The sequence below is a fragment of the Lutra lutra genome, chromosome 15 (genome assembly GCF_902655055.1).
Source record: "Lutra lutra chromosome 15, mLutLut1.2, whole genome shotgun sequence".
Lineage (NCBI taxonomy): Eukaryota > Metazoa > Chordata > Mammalia > Carnivora > Mustelidae > Lutra > Lutra lutra.
The window spans coordinates 1,936,960-1,959,562 of NC_062292.1; the positions used below are offsets into that span (position 1 = coordinate 1,936,960).

Consider the following 22,603-nt stretch of genomic DNA (forward strand, 5'->3'; position numbering starts at 1 on the left):
GAAGCCAGCCAGCTGGGAACAAGAGACAGAATGGGGGGCAGAAGGTGGGGGGGTGTGGAGGCAGTTAAATAGGACGACCTTCATTTCCAGAAGGTGAGGCTACCGTACAAGCAGGACGTTCTCTGTTTGGAGCTGAACCCCATTACTCTGTTGGAGTTGGAAAGCAAGAACAACATCACTTTTATGAACTTATGTCTAAGAATGCACCCCTAGAGGCAACCGGAGGGCAAGGGAGATAAAACTTGCAACGAACAGAGGCAGTAGGAACACATGGGTCAGATTTCCACTGTATTTAAGGTCAGCAGGTACAGTGCAGAATTAGAACTGGAAATGGAGTCAGGATAGAGAGCAAAACTGGACATCTTTACATTCGATAGCAATCCTCTCCCCCATGGTCCATGAAAAAGAGAATAAAACACTGAGCTATATAATGCACAGCCGTAGGCGGGGCTGCAGGGGTGGGTGAGGGGCACAGCGGGAGCAGAAAGAGCTTGCTGGTCTCGCCAAAATCTTTCCAGATGCCCCGGAACAGATGCACTTCATCTTCAAAGTGGGAGACAACACTATGCGATACATTCTGGGGACGGATCTGAAGGGTCCAGTAACACCTGAGCAGCTGAAGAATTTTCTTCCACGAAGGGTGCTTTAATATGGATCATTGATGCTGAAAGAAAAACAGGGGAACAGAAATTAAAATAAGGAGCTTAAAAATTGCAAAACTGAACCGTGTTCAAATATCAGAAGAGGAGTGAAGGAAATGCCTTTCAGGTAGGTTTGGACAAGACATTCGCTAAAGCAAAGGAATGAGAAGCAAACCTTAGAGCAACGCTTCTCACACTTGCGGGTGCTTCCACCCAGAGGCGGTGTGAAAACGAGGACTGATTCGGTAGGTCTGGGTGGGGCCCGAGATGCTGCCATTCTCACGAGCTCCCTGGTGTTGTCCATGCTGCTGGTCCATGCACCACACCTAAAGACGTTTCTGGGGCACAGCCTTTGTTTTCAGATCGGATGAGTATGAGGGGCATTTTAGGTAGATTCTGAGCAGCAGGCAGTCAAGGAAAAGCGGTAGAAGATTACAATGCTCAAATAAAAAGGGAAATTAGAGAAAAATCAAAACTCACGCAAGGTACGGTGGTGATTCTAAATGCCTGATTCTGGTGGGCCATGAGTTAAGGAAATGGTGACGAATCTAGTTTCATGAAATAAACGACACCTTTGTGTGTGTGTGACACCGTTGTCTCCTTCTTGCAGGGGAGGGGAAAGGGTGGGGAGGAAAAGCTAAACAGAGCGGGTCTTAATAGCACCTTTCCGAGGGAGAACTGGATTCTGGGACTCTGCTCTCATGATGACCCGCCAGGGCAGACCACAGTTCAGCAGCTGCAAAAGCGCTTGCCAACGCAGAAATAAAAACGTTTCTGAAAACAAAATTTCACATATGCCCTCCACTGAGGTTGGCATCATATCTCCCTGCGTATCTTGGGTGTAGTTTTTACCCAGGCAGAATTTAGACACTGGAAACCAAATGAGGTGGTAAACAGAACCAATTTGCAGAACAGTGGAAACAACCCGACAAGAACTGAAACCACAGGTGCCCTAGGAGTCGGTCATTCACCGGTGAAGAGCTTTGGAGGATAAGCACCCAGGGCTGTGTGGGTTGGCGCCAGAGCTCTAGAAAAAAACGCTCCAATGTTTAGTGTGATGGTTCTCATTTTATGTTTGGCTTGTTCGAGAAACACGCTCAGCTTCTTCCGTCCCACCCATCCTCGGTGCCATCACAAATGGCTTCGGGGAGAAGAGTCATCACATCGCTGGGGGAGGAGGGTGTCTGGGACTCAGGACTCTTATCGGTGAGTCCAGAGTTCTAGAAGCATAAGGATGAAGAGCATGACCTTTGGATCCAGATGGGTACAAATCTCAGCTTTGTCATTCATTCGTGACCTCAGACTAGACGTTTTGTTTCTCTTTGCCTCTGTTCCTTTACCCGTAAAATGAGAGTATTAATAGTACTTTTCCCCGCCGGGCTTATAGGCAACACGGAAGGATTTCAGACACCTATAACACCTAGAGCAGTGTGCAGTGTGGAATTAACGCTTCGTAAATGTTTACAATTATCTTAACCATGTCACTAGCTCAGGGCCTATAGGAACGTTACTTAAATAGCTCAGTTATAAAGAGAGTTGGATCATGATGTCCATCAAGATCACTTCAATACCTAAAATTTTATAATTCTATGAATTGAAGTCACCTTGGTCAATAAATGAGAGTTGTCTCAAGGCACCTGGGCAAATAATGCTCCTTTGCTAGATCCTTCTAGAACATCTGGTGATGCATTCAGGACCTACCTTGATGGGGCCAACCTTCCTTTCCAACTTCTATTGACAGCTCCTCTGCACCCTGAACTGCCCCCTGAACACGCTGTGCCAGCCCCATGCCGTAGCATGTTTAAATCATTTCCCTGTAGTCTTTCTGCCCTGCTTCTCGCCATACACCTAAATGCCATCCATTCTTCAAAACCAACCCAGGATCTACCTTCTTTGTAAGATTTTCTGTATTGAAAAAATCCTTTAACACAGAGTTCATTGTCCATCACCATCCTCTGCCTTATATTTTTCTGAAAATATATATTTTTTTATTTTTCTGTCTTCACTACTCAGCTAGATAAAAATCTCCTTGAGGTCAGGGCTAAGGACTTACTCCTGCTGGTGTCTCAGTCAAGCTTAGCATTGTTCCAACACAAAAGTACACCATAAACAACTATTGACTGATTCATTGTCAGAATCAGTGAGCCATTACAATTTATATGGAATTAGCTGAGTGTGGTAATTAAATTAATGCTAATACTCTTCCTGCCAGCCTCTCTTCCTGTCCCCCAAAATCTTCTAAAAAGTTGAACTGGTCTGCTTCTATCTAGTGGCAATTAAAAAACAGGTGGTTCCTGTGATGAGAAAACAGCTCTGGGTAGATTGTGCCAGGAGAGACTTTCACTCAATGGGTGTGAGCATGAAAGAAATCTCTACATCTTGTGGATTTCCTGCCCACAGAAAAAGGGAGCCCAGCCCAGAGAAGGGTCTAGTTCCCCATTTACAGCACTGAACAGAAGATAGGACAATAAAATAAACTAGAATGTAAGAACCTCCACTGACCCCATGTCCTTATCCAGTCATCCACTTCCTGTCTCATCTAGCCAAGCTTTTAAAAAGAGATGGCTTACCTGCTCTGTCTCCACTTCCTCATACCCGCTGAACCCTCCACGCCTGGCTATCAGACTTCGGTCATGACCTCAAACACAGAACAGTCTCTGCACTGATACCCTTGTTACATCCAGTGGGAACTCACTGGTTCTCCCAGCAACCCTGGAAACCATTTCTGCTTCCTTCTTTCCTTGGCATTCATGACCCAGACTCTCCTCATCTTCCTTCTGCCTCTCTGGCAACTTCTCCCCATTCCCTTTCCTTCATCAATCCTTTCAATACAGATGTCCCCCATGTTCCTGCCCCCTCTCCCCCAACCTCTTCTGTTCTCCCACTCCACGTGCTACCCAGATGACTGTACCTGCTCCCAAAAGAGCAGTTAACCTCCTGGAATGTGAGAAACCCCAAATCCACTCTCCTGCCCCAAGGTGGCCACTGTGCAACCAATGAACTGTGGGTGAGCCCCAGACACCTAAAGCTCAACACAGACAGAACCGAACCTGTGACCTTCATCTCCAAAACTTCTCATTCTTCCGTGTTCCCTTCTCAGCAAATAGTACAGTATAGATAGTAACCACCCACCCGTTCCTGACCAAATCCATGATGACCTCTTTGATTTTTGTCTCTCTCACTTTGCCAATTAATTACCACATTCACTTGATTTTACCTCTTACCTCAGAACTCAAACTCACTGTTCTTTCTCTAGATGGGAACCATCAGCTTTAACCTAATAACTTCAAGTGCCTCCAGAACTGCTCTTCGCCTCTGGGCTCATCCAGCTCCCCTATTTGCAGAATGATCCTCGTAAGGTGAAAATTTCAGCACGGCATTCACCTGCTTTACCCCCAAAGACTTCAGAATTAAGTCCACACTCCTTAATAGGGCTTATAAGTTATGATCTGGCTTATGTTGCCTTATATCTCCCCTTTTTCTCATTTTTTAATATTTTATTTAAATTCAATTTAGTTGACATATAGGGTATTATCAGTTTCAGGGGTAGAATTTAGTGACACATCCGTTGCCTACAACACCCCGTGCTCATTATATCACATGTGCTTCCTTAATGCCCATCACCCAGTTACCCCATCTCCTCCCACCTCCATCCCCTCCAGCAACCCTCAGTTTGTTCCCTGTAGTTAAGAGTCTGAGGGTCAAGACCAGGCTAAAAGAAACTGCCTCACTGGGGAAGCCACAGGCAGAATTCATGTTCCCCACCTCTTCCACGTTTCTGAAGGTCAACACTTATCAGAGAAGTAGTCATTTACTTTCCTGTACCAGGCGTGGAGGCCTGGGGTCCAGAATTATACCTTCTTAGGGCCTGGGATTTATTGGTTTTTCAATAAATGCTTGATGAATATTTCACAAACACTGTATTTGGTATTGCCCTTATATTTTTCTAGGACAAGAAGAGACACACCGTCGTGCTTCCAATCCTTACAGAAAATTCAGGGATTATCAGAAAGAGCTCCCTTCATGTAGCTGTCCTTTCTTCACAGGGCATTATTTGTCCATTCATTCATTCATTCATTCTAATCCCTTGACCCTAAAGCAAAAACCACTCACACACATAGAAGCCAAAAGCACAGTTTTTAAAAGAGGCTAGTAGATTAACACTTTATACAGAAACCGCATTTGAATGAGACCTCATGTAGCTACCAAGGAGTTAACATGCCTGACTATAACGGGAAGTATCTCAAGGAAGGTGGAGAAAAGATCAACAGATGTAGAAACTTCTCGCTGATGAAACTTACCTTTCCCGGGACTCTTTACCTAAAAATAGAAGAAACAGAAAAATGGCATCAGCGAGAGCAGATATTTCCTTTTTTTTTTTTTTTTTTTTTTAAATTAAGAGCAAAAGCAGAGTCCCATTCCCAAAATTGGCTTTTGGGGTGTACTGCGTATTTGTTGGTGAACCCCATCTTTGTGTAAGGGGATTTGAGATGCCGGCTCTATGTGCTAATTCAAACAGTGTTGTATACTCGTGCGTAACAGACCCATTGACATAGATGCTTCTGCATTCCATTTCATCCTCTCTGCTGATCGTAAAGACAGAAGTCTAGCTCCAACTGCCAGACGGGCAGACCTGCTCTGCCCAGGCACATGCTTACCCCCTCCCGCCTGCCATCTCAGCCCACCTTCAGATTCTCCCCTAAGAGACTTGGGGGCTAGAAGTATGTGTCATTACGTCTCACACCACCTTGTCTGTGAGAATCCACAAAGAAATTTCACTCGGGTCCCAGTGGTAGGCATTACTCATTCATCTGAGTAACTGATGTGTTTTTAACCTTACAAACACAGTGACATCATGACCAGTTACACTCCCTTCCTTGATTGGCTGCCGGGATCCAGACCCTTTCCTAGCAAGTGTACAGGATTTCATGACCTACCTTCTTGTGTCCTAACTCCACCTCTTGATCCAACTTCTTTTTATGCCCTAAATTTTAGCCTTCCTTTTCTTACCTACTTTTAAACTGATTTTAACTTACTATGTGGAATGCATTTCATAAACCATCTTACATTGTTTCCAAAGACAAAAGAGTGTAACTAAGTAGATTAATGAACAAACTGCAGAGTTAGACTCCAGAGGAAATAAAAGCAAAAAAAGAAAAAAAAATTTTTGAGAAACAGACAAATCGCTGGGAAGCACTGTGCTTCTGTGGCGATTACGTGAAGCTCTAGAATCATCCAGTCTGGATGCAAACCCTGCTTTATCAGCTGTGCTGTGTGTCCGGATAGCGGCTTAGTCTCTCCGGCCACGGTTCCTCCATCTGTGAAAGGAGCGTGATAATCACATCTTCCACACCGAGTTGGTAAAATAAAATGTATTCCAGGTATTTAGGCCAGGGCCTACCACACACACAGTGCTCAGATGTTGTTTTAAGCATTTAAAATGTTAGACTTTATTCTTTTACACATTTCCTCCAAAATTCAGCCTTCTGATGACATGGGCTGAATACATTTGACCAAGGAGAATGAAATCTGAGCTAACTTCAGGCTCCGTATGTTTACCTTCATATAAATACATTTTCCTTTCAGGACCAATGGCACACATAACAATACGTGGGCAACAATCTGTTACTACTGAGAGAGGTCTGCTTGAAGAAAGAGGAACTAAGGGGCACGTGTTCAGTTTCGTGTCCTATTCTAACCCTGTGGGTTGGTTTGGGTGGGGAATTCTTCCAACCAAGAGAAAACATAGAGCCTCATTAATCTGAAGACTGCCAGTATTGAGGGCCTGTGAGGGTGGGGATCTGATCTCTGATTCTGGCCCCTGCTGATATGGGGTGTGAGACATCTGGCCTAAAATCCCTGCGTCAGTTTCCTTATTTACCAAAGGGGGCAATGATAATGACTCATAAGAGAATGATTATCTAGGGGAAAAACATGTTTCTAGGCAAGCCCATTCAGAGGGACATGCATTTCTGGAGCCTGGATTTATTTCTCTTCCAGAACAATGGAGCAAAACCTGGATATCAAGACAATTAGGGCAGGTGCCGAACTGTAGTTTTAGAAGATTTCTCTGAGGACAGGACAGGAGTCAAGAATCTAGTCGTTTCACTGGGTACTAGGTCTTAAATATTCGCCTGTCTTCTTTTTCCAGCTTGCTGAACCCCAAACACCTGTGACATCCTTGGAGTTGATAACTACTATACACATGAGACTTATTGCATTTCACTTTTTTCTTGTAAATGTGTCAGCTACACTGTCAGAAAAGCTCTGGGGGGTTAGCCTGGAAACCTAACCATCCTCCTAACACCGTTTCTATAGTAAAAACATTCTTCTTGTTGCAAAAAACTAAGTGACAACTACAATCTTTGGAAGATGAAGTCACTTGAAAATTGGAGCTATCAGAAGACGTTCCGCAGATGAAGTCTATTAAAATGCTACATTAAAGGCACCCGACTTCCCTACAGAGTGAGTGATTTTTGGGGCTTCTGTTCTCTTTGCTGGCATACGTGTATCTAGCCTCACTGCCCGTTATCTGTTTCCTGTTTGCCCCACACTTAATCCCACAGCAGGGGCATGTAGTTTTCACGTTATCAGTTTGAGATCTTGTACAGAAATGACACCAATGTAAAAAAGTGTAAAAACAACCCCACTGCTGTTCTCACCCCTGCTGAGAGAACCACCTTTGCCAGCCAACCCCCACCCTGCACCCCACACCCTGCTACTGAATGCAAGTGACTTCACTCTGGTCTTTTGATTCTACTAACAGTTATTAAAAGACTTTGGAATTTGGGACTATGCTCCTTACTAAGGTGACTCACAGCCCCCAAATCCTTAGAGGTTGTTTAGAGAACAGCCCCCGTCTCCCAGAGGGCAGTGTGTAATGGGCCACTGCATTCTCTATCCCTCAAGAGGACTCTGGGGTCAGGCTTTGGAGTCTCAGTGGAAAAGATCATCAGTGGTGGGAGGAAAAAAGCCCTCTTTCTTCCCATGCCTTAGAGTAGTACTTGAGTGTGTCATATCGCACTGTATGATGATGGGATCCAGTCTTAGCAGAACTCCCAAGAGCAGGAGCAGAGACATTCGAACTGCTTGGTGCCCTCCCTTGGCCCTAAGGAGGTGCTTGCACGTCAACAGTGTCCCTTCCATCATCTTTCTGGGTTGGTTATAAAACTAATCTAGTGTCATTCTTAAATTGGGGATGAAAGATCAGATCACAGGAGAAGACCATTAGGGTTGGGTCGATAAATATTCCTGCCACTGACGGTGAGGATGGGTGAGGGGCAGCCTTTATAGACCGCACTCACTGAGCAGAATCGAGTAAATAATCGATGGAAGTAAAATGAAAATGGCGATGAGCTGACTCCATAGAAAGGCAACACAAACGGCTGGTTAGCAGTTATTTCGAGGTCACCGATGGCCTCTGAACTTAAAGCAGGGAGAGCTCAAAAGCTGGTCTTGTCCCTGAACTTCCTAGTCTTAAATGTTTCTGCCAGGTAAGTTTGGCCAGATGCGGCAGTGCACACTCAGGGCCTGCCACACACGGTGGGCCCATAACCAGCAAGTCGGTCCCAGTTTAGGGTTTGGACACACTTGGGGGGAGGTGAGGGGAGTGGGGCTGTTGTTTTTCCCCGGGGCTGTCCCATGTGTTGTTCCAAGCAGCGGCTCCTCAAACAACCCTCCTTATTCGCTTTTCCTCTCCGGGCCGGAGTCGGGGGTGGGTGGGGGGAGAGAATGCTGTGCATTGGGTTAAAGCTGTATCCTCAGTGAATAGACACTGGGGAGAAAACGTGAGGCTTTCTTTCCAGGGACGATGCAATTCCCACACGTCAGAAGCCAGACAGGTATGTGACTCAGGCTTTGGGGAAGAGTGCCTTAAAAACCTTATTGGTCATTAGATTCCTCCTCTAGTGGAATTGTAGCACTGAGATCAAAGGCATTTAGGGTCTTAGAGGACAGAGATGATGCATCCTTTGTTCAGAATTTAAGAAGAGCAAAGAACCGTTAAAATATCTCACTTGTCTGTTATCACCCTGGCACGGTACCTTGAAGACAGTAGGTATTTTAAAGGTTTGTCAGAGGATAAGCACAAATCAGCCAACTTGTTGTCACGGACGTGTGCATGGCTGTTTCACACATCCCCAGGAATGCTGGCGACAGGACACAGAACTTGGTATCCCACTTCAGTTGAACTGACCATACTTAATTTCCTGTGGGTTTCTGTGTTGTTTTCCACTTTGAATTGTATTACTTTCTACGAAGGTGAACTCACATACCTTTCTTTAATCTTCTTGCCAGCCAAATGATAAATGCCAGCCCAGCAAAAGCAGTAACCATGACTGCCACCGGAATGAAGACAGGATTATAGTCGCCTTCCTTGATCATTGAGAAGCTCCTGTCCACTTCTGAAAGAGAGATACAGAGCATGAGACCACGGCAGTCCTCACTCAGAGCATCTCATGACGTTAGGCTTTGTTCCTCCCCACATCTCCTAGTAAGAGCCCACATGATGCCATTTGACAGATGAGGACACTGGCATGGGAAGGACCAAGATGAGTCTACAGCAGAGGTAGAGACAAGACAAGCTTTTCTACCCCAATGCCTATAAATTCTTAATCTCCAGATTTGCAGTTCGTGGAACTCCCAGAAGAAGTACCTAAAAATCTTGGCAAAAAGTGGTCATCGTTGTATTTATTTCCATGGTCTTGTTCAATAGTTGGGACTTGACGATGCTGAGAAGACCTAACATGTCTAATATGACTTTAAGAAAAATAAAAGCCAGTGATCTGAACCAGGTAACCTATCAGTCAATGGAAACTATTAATGCTTTTATTTTGAAACAGCTGTGCAAACAAATGTACTTGTTTGCATGGCAAGTACCTACACTAAACGATCTTTCAAGTGATGTGGCCTTACCAGGTATTTCTAGTTCCTTTACATATAAGTAGATGGATACAGCTCTATCCTCTTGAAAGAGTGAGCTAAGTTTATTTGGGAACTTTTATTGAAAAACTACCCATATGAAAAAACTATGTTCTGTTACCACCAATCAAATAAATGTACTTTTATATATTAGTAGAGGGTCTGTGTCCCTTATTCTTCGTGTTACTTTGATGAATCTTTCCAAGGTGCATCCACCTTCACACCCAAATGTATAATAGAAAATAGGCTCAAGTTCCCAGATGACCCAAACAGAGGACAACTTTTTTATTCACCTTATTTAGCAAGGGCACTGTGTCGAGTGGGGGGGGCCTCCATGGAAACGAGGAAGACATGGTCCTTCTCATACACAGATTAGGAAGGCATCAGCTTAGTGATAACGGAGAAATATCTGCTATTTTGGGAATTAGGGGGTCACTGGTGACCTTTGTAGAGACATTTAAATGGACTAACAGAAATGATTTAGTAGTGGAATGGAAGAATGAGTAAGAAATAAGTCCGAGACAGTGCCTAGCTGTTAAGATAAGAACATCTAACACTAAGCATCTAGTGCCTAGCTGTTAAGATAGGAGTTGAAAATCAGCTGAAGAGAGAAAAGGCTGCCGTTGAAGAACAGCCTAGGATCTTACAGTAAATTAATGTGTACAAATTTATCTTTAGGCCATACACACTTAACAATGAAATTTAAAGGTTTAATCTATCTTCCCCACTCTCTTCCCATTCACCAGTTCCATTTTTAAATATTCATTATATCAGGACAAATTTATCCACTTTGACATTTTGGACTAGGGCTTGACCAGATTCCAGATGATCCACAAAGAGTTTTCCTCTCCCCAATTAACTCCATTCCTTCTGAGCAGCTGAGGGTGCACGTGAAGGTAGAGCTGAAGTTCCCCAAGGGGTGACTACCGTCCATGGCCCCCAAATTAGGGGCCTCCAAAGGCTCACACTGAATCACTTTGATGAAAAAGGAAAGTTATTTCTGAGTATTTCTGAGCAGAGACCCTCCCTTGACCAAAAGTTTTTAACCAAAGTCTCTTGACTCAACTGTGGAACCACCTGGCTGAATCTAGACATTTATTATCTCTAAAAAGTTAGTTCTGATAATGCCGCTCCCAGACTTTATTTTCCTGATGGTGATGGAGAGTGGTGAGTCAGAGGGGAAGCCAAGGGCCCTGACAGCCCTTGGTGGGGGGAAGGTGGCAGAGGGTAGAGTTGTTGCTGCCCCAGTCCTGGTAATTCTCCAGCACTGCTGGAAGGGTGCCATGCTACATGGCCTTGGACATGACATGGAGAGGGACGAGAGCAGTCAGGGAATGTGCTCAGTGAGGGCACAGCATTCCCACCCTGTCACTTGATCTAAAGCAAGCAGTGTTGAAAAACACCCCAATTCTCTGAGGCGAGTCACTCAACTTTTATAAAATTCAGCAGGTCGCTCAACTTAGTTCTATGATTTCAATGTGATTTTGATAACTTTTTGAGAATTAAGCCAGTTAAAATTGTGACTCCATTGCATAAATGTAGAAAATGTAACCAAAACTTCACAAGTTCAGACGCCACCAGTTTTCTCCCATATAGGGATAGTCTTCTTGACAGTTAAAAAGAAAAACCCACCATATTTCAAATGAAAAAAAAAAGAGAGAGAGAGAGAGATCAAGAGACTGTGTTTTTGTTTTTCACAGCAGTTGTTATTCCCCTGAGAGTTCAAAGAGGAGGAAAGGTAAGAATGATTTTAAGAATAAACCAAATAAAACAATCAAAAACCCTACTGAGGCACCTGGGTGGCTCGGGTGGTTAAGTGTCTGACTCTTAGTCTCAGCTCAGGTCTTGATCTCAGTCAGGGTTGTGAGTTCAAGCCCTATGTTGGGCACACAGGGCGTGGAGCCCACTTTAAAACAACAACAACAAAACCCCCCAAAACCAGAACACCAAAATTGTCAACCCCCTGGGAAGGAATTTGGTTGGTGTTCAATAAGATGACACATAAAAAGGGTTACTGAGAGGACAGAACAACCAACATTTAACTGAGGTTCAACAAGACTGACTATTTATGCCATGACAATGAGAAAACTAAAATAAAACAGTATAATTACACCACGTATTATTATTTTTATTAACATATACTGTATTATTTGCCCCAGGGATACAGGTCTGTGAATCAACAGGCCTACACACTTCACAGCCACACCATGTATTATTGAAAATTATGTATATACTGTGAGATGGTTTCAGAGGTATTTGGCTGTTTTTTTGTTTGTGGTTTTTCTTTTCAATTTAAGCAACAATAATCCCTTTAAAAAACATCACAGTGTGATCTAAGTTAGATTAAACTGTGTTCCAAAGAGGACAGAGACTTCTTAGCAAGTCTCTACTGCATTTTCTTAGTCCGTAAACCCAAGGAGGCCATGACAAAACCTCTGGCTTGAAGAGTTACTCACCTTCACAGTTTGGTTCTTGAGATGACCAGTTTCCAGAAGGTCCACAAGTGGTTTCCTCAATCCCAACAAGCTCTGTTCCCTCAGGGCAGTTGAAGGTGCACCTGGAGGAATAGCTGAAGTTCCCCAGGGGCTGATGACAGTCCATGGTCCCCAAATCAGGGGCTTCCAAAGGCTCACACTGAATCACTGCAGTAAGAAAAGAAACAGCACTGGCTGGTGTGAAGAGGACTTGATGTCTGGGCTTAACTCCTAGCTCTGCCTTGGCACAAGGTGAATTAACCCTTCCAGGTTTGGTCTCTTTATCTGTGAAAGAGGAATCATGGGCACCTGGGTGGCTCAGTTGGTTAAGCCTCTGCCTTCGGCTCAGGTTGTGACCCCAGGGTCCTGGAATCAAGTCCCACATCAGACTCCCACATCAGGCTCAGTGGGGAGCCTGCTTCTCCCTCTCCCTCTGCCTCTCCCCCACCCCTGCTCATGCTCTCTCTCACTCTCTCAAATAAATAAATAAAGTCTTAAAAAAAAAAAAAAGGAAGGAAGGAAGAGGAATCATGATGACTGTATTAACTTCCTAGAGCTGGGGTGGAAATTAAAAGATCTAATGTAAGTCAAGGACTTAGAAGAGAACCTGGCTCATAGGAAGTCCTAATTAAACACTAAGCTAAGTCTTTTTATTATTGTTGGCATTATCTGGGGAGAGAATGTTTAAACCTACATAGGTTTAAATGGGAATGATTAGCTCAGTTTGGAAATAGCTGTCACATCAGAGTTCCTAGGTATATTAGAATGCTGGGAGCAGGAGATGTGGAAAAGAGTGGGGAGGCTTTAGGAAGCATCAGTCTTAAGTCTGTCTTCACCCTTTCTAGGTCCTACCTTCAGCCCCTCCAGAGTCTATGTCCCTGACTTGTGGTTCACAGTAGATCAAACTGATTTGTGGTTCACAGTAGATCAAACTGAGCCTTAGAAATAGTGATTTCACATTTGTAGGACCTGCCATGCCATTTGAGGAAGTACTTCAAGTCTTGTGTCCTATTGATGATCACATTTGAGCCATCATTGTGACCTTAGTTTTGAGATTTCAATGAAGAATGGACTAGAGGCATTAGAAAATTTTTATATTTTCCATATACAGTACAAGTCCAAATTAACTTACTTTCTCCAATTTAACTCATACCTGTAAGCACATGCCTAATATACTCCAGGCCTAGTCTCAATCTGCCATAGGAAGCAGTAAATAGTACTTACTGATCTCAAGCGTCAGTCTCCTAGGGACTATAGACAAGCGCATGGATGACTCCAACGAAAGTGGGGCAAACAAGAAAGAAACATGTGCAGCAATTGAAACAGGGAATAGGGAGACTTAGTTTGCCTTAGGGTCCAAAGAAAGCTTTCTGGAAAAAAAAAAATGGTTCCTGAACTATGTCTTAAAGATGAACAGGTGTGTTAGCCATGTCAAAATGAGAGAGAAAACCATGAGCAAGTCAGTGAGATACGAAGCACACATGAAAAGTGTGGAGAACGACAAGCTTTGTGATGTTACTAGAAGGAAAGAGGATGCAGGGGATGATGTAAATGAGATTAGAAAGAAAGGTGGAAGGGGCGCCTGGGTGGCTCAGTGGGGTAAAGCCTCTGCCTTCAGCTCAGGTTATGATCTCAGGGTCCTGGGATCGAGCCCCGCATTGGGCTCTCTGCTCAGCAGGAGCCTGCTTCTCCTCCTCCTTCTCTGCCTACTTGTGATCTCTGTCTGTCAAATAAATAAATAAATAAATCATAAAAAGAAAAAAAGAGAAAGAAAGGTAGGAGCTAAGGCAAAATGCGGTTATCTTTTTTCAGGTATTTAATGAGTACCTATTATGTATTAAGCATTTCTCTAAGCTTGAGAAGTTCAGGTTTCATCCTGTAGGACAAACGATAGTTTGATAGTTTTTGATTAATCAGCCTACCTATAGTATGAACAGTATTTTTAAGGGGAGCTAATTTAACGTTGTGGAACTCAACTAAGAAATTAAAGCAATAATCTAGGAGGAATGGGGGCACTAGTAGCAGCATTGATAAATAGGAGGAAATTAAAGAAACAGTAAGTTATAAAAATGAGCATTGTGTTCCTTTGCATAAATGTAAACGGAGGTGAACGAGTTTCATACCAGAGTACTCATGTAAATGGTGGTGTGCCCCATAATGAGATAGAAACACAAAAAGGAAAGCTGGCCTGGACAACTGATTTTATAATCTTTGGGGCATCGCAAAAGATATGCTTAGCATATCTGGAATTCAGGGCTGGACAAAGATTTGTCAGTCCAAAGCTCACATGAATCTGTGAGTCCACAGAAGTTGGTAAGTTTAACCAAAGTGGGGTCATGTAGAATCCCTGGACGAAAGACAGGATGACATAAAATGAGAAATAATGGTAGCATAAGGGCTTGGGTAAGTAAGTGCCCATGAAGAAACGCAAGGAGAAATGATTATAGGTAGAAAGAAGGCCAGAAAAGAATGGTAAAATGAAAGCAGAGACCAAAAAAAAAGTAAAACGTTTGAAAGAGAGTGAAATGGGCATGCCGATGATATAAGAATTAAAAAAATAAAATATAAAAATATTAAGGATACATAAATAATAAAAATAAACTTCAGCAGTAGAGTGAAAGTACTGGGTAAGAATCGAGTGAAATGAGTAAGATCTATTCCGGTTGGTTGACATTGAAATTTATTTGGGCTTTAATTCTTTACCCTTTACAGACATTGCTTTTCTCTTCTTATAATTTTCTATACTGTGCACCAGATGCTTCAACCATAGTTTTGAAACTCAATCAATATCAATCAAAGGATTTGATGTTTCTTTCAGTAGTGAGTTGACTGGGTCAAAGACTCCTTGACTTTGAGTCTATGTACTCTTTGCTTTCTGTTTCTATCACCATGACTGTGAATGATTTCAGGAGACTCCTACTGATTCTCTCCATCTTCTCTTTCTGTTCTCCAGTCCATCTTACACATTGCTTCTAGGAATAGTGTCCAAATGCAGGTGTTAAGATACTAAGTGGCCTCCTGCTGTCAAGTAAAGGCCAGATTCTTTCATTAGGTACTTAATTCCAACTTACCTTGCTTTCCATCAAATGAAATTATGAGCATATATAACTTCCACTAGCTGATTGCAAATCCTTTATGGGCAGAATCTATAATAGATTTCCTTTTCTATCCCCCCAAAATACCTAGCCCAAATAAATGTGTTGGATTTATTACCATATTTCTCTGACCTATATTTTGTATCATTATGTATGTGAACTTTTCTTTTCAGCCTCATCCTGTCATAATTTTGAGGACTACATAGAAATTAAGATTACCTAATAGGTAATTTACCCTCCTAACTATAAATGGCAATGTTTCTTTCAAGCTTTCAACTTCTAATGAATCTGACAAGTTGGCAGGATTGAGTCCCCTAAGAACAGGAATCTACCAACTGCCTTCTTTGGGCGGTTTGCTAGAAGTGGACTGAAGTTTCATGCTGACTTATGAAACCATTCAGGAAACATAACCACATTGTGCAAGTATACTCTTCTGATTGAAAGTTCTCATTTCTCGGAATGGCTAGTATCATTTTGTCCCAGTCAACCTCCACAAGCTACAGGGACCCCTGTGACTATACACAGCAAGAATCAAGTCAGGAAGGGGCTTACCAAATTGACACTGAGACCCGTAGAAGCCCACATCACAGTTGCAGGTGGAATTATTGATGGTTTCCACGCACTCTCCATGGTTGCTGCACGACCAGGGCTGACAAGAAGCTTTAAGGGGATGCGGGGGTCAGAAATAAATTATTTTAACATGATTACTTCTTAGTACTCATAGTCATTTCTTCAGGTATAGGTAAGTTTTTGGCTGCAACTATTTGAATGAACAGGAAAGGTTTATTTGCACATTCGTAGCTGCTTTGCAATAAAACCAAATGCTAGAATCTTTTAATTTATGGGATATACCGGCCGTATAGCCACAGACATATGCATAGAATGAATTTGCCAACACCAATACTCTATAGCATTTTGGGGAAACTTAGTGTCGTACTCTGAAACCCTTGGAATCACTTTGTTTTAAATGTTACAAGTAGGTTAGTGATGACCTAGCCTCAACCATTTCTGTAGTATGCCTGACAATCCCTTCCTTTATAGAAAGTACTAGAGAAAGAAAGAAGTCTACATTTGCTAAATCAGTAGAGAGCCCAATATACAAGAGAGCAAATGAACTGTGTTTCACTGTTGACATATGACTTGGGAAAACGCCGGCTGTTTTGGAACTGAAAACAGAAATTTCCATCCTCCACAAATAATGAAACACAGCAATGTTTTGTGCTATGGAATGATATAAGATTAAGCCAAGAAGGAGGAATGAGCATAAAGCCCCCGACCTTACAGCAAGGAAACAGAGGTCACGTGAGCCTGAACTCCCGGCCAGATCCATCTCTGCTTCCACTTTCCTGCCTTACTTCTTACACACACTTACATACTGACAGAAATGGATTTCGAGGTGTCATTTCTGGGTGTTAGGAGCAGCCTCACACACCAAGAATGCACAGAGATGACCTGATTTTTATTTTATTATTCTTTATTTAGAGGACTGGATTTATTTTGGAATGTGCTGGAAGCTGCTGCCCTCCCTGCCATCACTCTGGGATGAGGCCCATCGCTCTCCACACTTTGGCCCCTCCTTACCTGTGTAACAGAGGGCTCTCTTTTGTTTGTAGCAGGAGTCATCGTTCCACTTTCCTGCGTCTTTGACCCTCTTGATGTAGATCTCCACACAGTCCTCTTTGGACTTCCTGTTGTTGGGCTCTCCATTTCCCCAGTTCTCTGCTTCTTTGGTAAGAGACTTGTTGGTTCCCACCCACGTCCATATCCCTTCTACCTTCCGGATTCCTATCCAGTAGTAAGTGTGGATGAAGGGAAGTGTCCTCTCCAGGTACTCAATCTCCCCCTTGTTTTGTATGGCAACTAAATCCGTATAATTTTCCTGGCAGTACCTTCTCGCCTTTGCCCAGTTCATGGGCTTTTCAGAATAGTGGTAAGTCCAGCCTTCGGTTCCATCACGTGCAAGGAAATCTGCAAGACATGAGCGTGAATTATACGGCCTCACGGTTACAGCTGAAAAGAAGCGAGAAGTAATCCAGACTGAGCCTACCACTTAAAGATGGCAAAACCAAGACCACAGAATCAGTCATTTGCAGATTTGAGGTAGAACCTAGACCTTTGGGTCCTAATTACTTTTCACAGTAACATGTAATACTTTCTGCCCATTGCTCTATTTTAGACAAATTTGGTAGCTTCTAAGATTTTATTTCATAACCTCATTTTTCCCCAAAATTCTTCCAAGTGAAATTTAATCACCATATTTTAGAAATTCATATTTCTTTTTCTATTTCTGCATAATTATATATCCTTAAAATGTATTGCCCACTTCTTTTTATCATGGGATAATTTCCTAAAAGCCAACATTTATGTTTCTATGGGAGAAGTAATATAAGGACAGGAATAACAACATACTTTAAGTATTCTCTTTCATATCAAAAAGGTAATCTTTTACCACAGGAAGAGCTGCTTCTGGGAAATCCTCCATACATAGCTCAAGCTATAAAAAAACCTATTTTTTTAAAAAAAGAGTAATTTACAAAACTAAATGCTGCAGGATTATGAAATTGATTTAGATTGTTCTGTACACAAGGATACTCAGCTGATGGTGTTTAGTAATCATAGGATGCTTCAGATATGAGGGCTTTAACAAGACTGAAACAAACACATAATTATGCAATGACCTCATGGTATTATATGCCATTCGAAGCATGGTATGATCTATGTGAAACACTGTGCTCCCATTAAGGTAAATGTTTTTGTGGCCATCAATATCTATTGAGTTTCCATCGTGTAGCGCAAAAGCCATGGAGAAATACCAAAGAAAACATAGATCCAATCTTCACAGTCTCCTAAAGATTCTGAACAAGGAATAACAGATGTAAAGAAAACATAATTAATCTTGATCCAATTAAACATACCAGAAGTGAACAGAGAACTGAGAAACAGATATGATTAATGAGTAAAGAATGTAACAAAATACACATTTGGAACAGAGTTTTGAAGGAACATTCTACCAGGATATAAGTCCTTTTTTTTTTTTTTAAAGATTTTATTTATTTATTTGTCAGAGAGAGAGAGGGAGAGAGAGCAAGCACAGGCAGACAGAATGGCAGGCAGAGGCAGAGGGAGAAGCAGGTTCCCTGACGAGCAAGGAGCCCGATGTGGGACTCGATCAGGACCTGAGCCGAAGGCAGCTGCTTAACCAACTGAGCCACCCAGGCGTCCCAACCAGGATATAAGTTCTAAGAGGGAAGAAACTGTTTGGTTTGGTGTTGTATCCCCAGGGCCTAGAACAGTGTCTCGCACATTAGAGGGACTTGTAAAAACACTTGTTGAATGAAAAGAGCACTAGCTTTGCAGGTGACATGAGGTAGACATGGTGTAAGGAATGTGTCAGGGGCAGAGGAAAGCACATTTGCTTGGCCAGAGCTCAAAATCTAAGCTGGGGGTAAGAAGCACCAGCTTACTTAGGAAGGGGAAAGGAGGTTCAAGACAAGTGATGGAGAATCTTCAAGAATCAGACATAAAAACTCACCACACCAATAGGAGCAGAAATATATATATGCATATATATATTTAAAATAAATATATATATTTAAAATTACATTTATATAAATTTATTTATAAATTTAATATATGTTAATATATTATATAATATAATATATTCTATATTATCACTATATTAATTAATATATTATTAATATATAAGAAATACATTATACATTAATATGTATAAATTTATAAATACATTCAAAATTAAATTTAAAGGTTAATTTAAGTGATATATATATATATATATATATATATATATATATATATTCTGAGCTTCAGAAGCTCACACTTCCGTTGTAGAAATGACGCTGATGTGCACTAAACTACTGAAGGAAAACAAGAGCACCGAGCGCCCAGCTGGCTGAGTTGGAAGACATGTGATATTCTTGACCTTGACCTTGGGCTTTGAGTTCAAACCCCATGTTGGGTGTAGAGATTACTTGGAAATAAACTCTTAAAAAAAGAAAGAAAGAAAGAAAGAAAGTTCCCTGCTAAATATTTGGTATGGATTGTAAGTGTCTCATCAGGTATTTCTTAATTGACTTTATTTCTTCATAATTAAGACTTTTGTGGAATTATCAAGATCTAGACAGTCCAACAAAGGTGTGTCAGGGTTAGGAGGTTTCTGGGGGAGGTACTAAAAGTAACAGGAAGAAAAAGATGTTCATAAAAAGGATAGAACTAACAACTATCTACTTCATAATCTTCCCTGCGATTGCATGCACTCAGGGGATATTTAAGGAAACTAAGTAAGGTTAAAGAAGGGCTTAGCAATAAACAAATACCGTCACATACCACAGCAGAGCACGGCCCAGACCCACACCTTGACGGAAGTCCGCGAACCCCTCTGAAAGCCCTGACATCTCCATAGAAATATCTGCAAAGAAAATACAGAATTATAGTTAGATTTATATTCTTAAATCACAAGTTTACAGCACCTTAAGGAGGGGGTTGCAACCTTCTTAGAATTCAAAATAAAATACCTCTGCTCATGAACCCTGTCTGAAGTGAGAGGTTTCTTAGATGTGCATGAAAAAAGTAGCATTAAATTTGCTTCAAAACCGTTACAAAGTTGTAGCTTTTCTTTTGTTGCTTTTTTTCTACCCTTACCTTTTAGCCTCAGGTTGCTGATTATTACTACCCTGATTCTTTTCTACATTTCAATATTTTTTGTACTTTCTGCTGAGTTGTTAGATGAAACTATTTTATATCTAACATGTATATTTTTAAAGTGTTCTCTTTTTTTTTAAATTTTATTTATTTATTTATCTGACAGACAGAGATCACAAGTAGGCAGAGAGGCAGGCAGAGAGAGAGGGGGGGAATCAGGCTTGCTGCCAAGCAGAGAGCCTGATGCTGGGCTTGATCCCATGACCCTGAGATCGTGCTGAGAGCTGAAGGCAGAGGCTTTAACCCACTGAGCAACCCAGGCGCCCCTTAGAGTGTTCTTTGTTGTTTAATGAACTATTGATGTCTGAGATTTAAATGCTAAAATCTTAAACTAAATTACAATGGTTCAATGCTTCAAATACTTAAAAGTATTAGCTAGCCAGGCACCAGTAAAGAAAAGCAGTTCATTTCTTTTTCAATTTAAAAAGAAATACATTTTGCAGAATCCAGACCATAAGTTCTCTGCACACCTTAAAACCATATCTTCTGAATTTATTGCCTTTCAGGTAGCCCCAGTGTTTTAGCTGCAAAACTGCCCATTTCAACAAGATAGAATTTCCTCAAGGATCTCACCAGAAACAAGTCAATGAGGAGAAATCAGCACATCTGAGAAGAAAGATTCTAGAAGCACCCTTTAGACTCAGCATTTTTAATTCTTGGCTTTGTTAAAACTAAAAATGAAGTGTCTCGTTTCTTGTCCTTTGCCACCTGTCTTTGCAATCCCAAGGGGGTTCTATCTGAGCACCTGGAAATCTTTGAGGCTGAGAAGCTCACCATGGCTTTATTTGTCCTTCTTTAGTTCTTCTGGAATGCAGCCTCTCCACTCAGCACCAGGGTGTCTGGGTCCTCGCCCACAGCTGGGTGTGCTGCGTTTGGGGAGGCTGCGTGGAGGCCACCAGAAAGGGTTGCTTTTTTTTTCATTTCTCAGGCTGAGTCTTACATCCTCCTTCCCTCCCCTCATCCCCCCCCCCCCCCCCACACCGCCTTCTTGCTCCCCTTTCTCCACCCCTTTCCTAACCTGGCTTCTGTCATCACCCTGAGAGAGGAAGAGCTGCTGACTGGGACATGTTGTTAGATTCTCACCTCCTTCCCTCCTTCCCTCCTTGTTTCCATCCTTCCTCCCTTCCTGCTTTCCCTCCCTCCTGCCTTTCTTCCTTTCTGTCTCCTCCTCCTCCTTCTCCCTCTCTCTTCCTCCCTTTCTCCACTCCACTCCGTTCTCTCTCTCTCTTTCCCTCCTTTCTTCTTGGATAAACCCTGCACTACCTCTTGGCTATCCATGGTAACGGGTCCCAGATAACTGCAAAAAACACACGATCAAAACAGCATTTGGCACCAATTCCCGATGCCGGCCCAGCTTCAGTAGACGGTTCCTGCGCCCTCTTTCCTTGTGTGCCCCCTCCTGGAGGTCCCTGGCAATGGCACCTCCTAGAGTTCGGCCCTAAAGAAGGCAAAGCCCTGGGGAAGTGTTTGCCCTGGGAAATTTGGGGCCCTAGAGCATTTTTTATTTCTGGAGTGTAAAATGTGAAGGAAATAGACTGCATATGAAATTAGGACCTATATGATGGAAAGGAAGAGTGATGACAAAATTAGATTATATATATATATATTTAACATATAATGTATTATTGGTATCAGGGGTACAGGTCTGTGATTCATCAGTCTTACACAATTCACAGCACTCACCATAGCACATACCCTCCCCAATGTCCACGCAGCCACCCTATCCCTCCCACCCTCTTCCCCTCCAGCAACCCTCTGTTTGTTTCCTGAGATTAAGAGTCTCTTATGGTTTGTCTCCCTCTCTGGTTTCATCTTGTTTCATTTTTCACTCCCTGCCCCTATGATCCTCTGTCTTGTTTGTCAAATTCCTCAAATCAGTGAGATCATATGATAATTTTACCTCTCTGACTTATTTCGCTTAGCATAATAATCTCTACTTCCATTCATGTCTTTGCAAATGGCAAGATTTTGTTTTTCAGATGGCTGCATAGTATTCCATTGTATATATATACCACATCTTCTTTTTCCATTCATCTGTGGATGGACATTTAGTTCTTTCCATAGTTTGGCTATTGTGGACGTTGCTGCTATAAACATTGGGGTGCACGTGTCCCTTTGGATCACTACATTAGTATCTTTAGGGTAAATGTCCAGTAGTGTGATTGCTGGGTCATAGGGTAACTCTATTTTCAACTTTTTTTAGGAAGCTCCACACTGTTTTCCAGAGTGGCTGCACCAGGTTGCGTTCCCACCAACAGTGTAGGAGGGTTCCCCTTTCTCCACATCCTCACCAACATCTGTTGTTTCCTGACTTGTTAATTTTAGCCATTCTGACTGGTGTGAGGTGGGATCTCACTGTGGTTTTGATTTGTATTTCTCTGATGCCAAGGGATGTTGAGCACTTTTTCATGTGTCTGTTGGCCATTTGGGTGTCTTCTTTGCAAAAATGTCTGTTCATGTTCTCTGCCCATTGGTCTTGGCTGGACCTTCTTGCTGATCTTCTGCAGAAGGGCCTGCTGTGATTCTCTAATGTCTTTGCTGGAGGCGGAACCGCACCGCCCTTGCCAGGGGCTGGGCTCAGCAATCTGCTCGGGTTCGCGCTCGGGGCTTTTGTTCCCTGAGCGCTTTCCGTACCGCTTGGGAGGACGGGAATGAAGATGGCGGCCGCCCAGTCTCCCCCGGAGGAGCCCCGAGCTCGGCCAGCTCCTCAGTGCGACCTCGTAGAAAGGCTGTCAGTCCCTCCCGTCTCCGGGTC

The 22,603-nt window shown here is 42.5% G+C and overlaps 1 protein-coding gene across 1 annotated transcript; it reads right to left on the reverse strand.

Moving 5' to 3' along the window:
* Window positions 1-275: 275 nt before the first annotated feature.
* On the reverse strand, window positions 276-20,784 carry SELL (selectin L). The gene is made up of 8 exons (XM_047705240.1): window positions 20,623-20,784; window positions 19,474-19,555; window positions 16,711-17,097; window positions 15,682-15,789; window positions 12,017-12,202; window positions 8,915-9,043; window positions 4,943-4,961; window positions 276-664 (listed from the first exon to the last, which is right to left on the reverse strand). The coding sequence occupies exons 1-8, from the start codon at window positions 20,623-20,625 to the stop codon at window positions 646-648; spliced, it is 933 nt and encodes a 310-aa protein (XP_047561196.1). The 5' UTR covers window positions 20,626-20,784; the 3' UTR covers window positions 276-645.
* Between the last annotated feature and the right edge of the window lie 1,819 nt (window positions 20,785-22,603).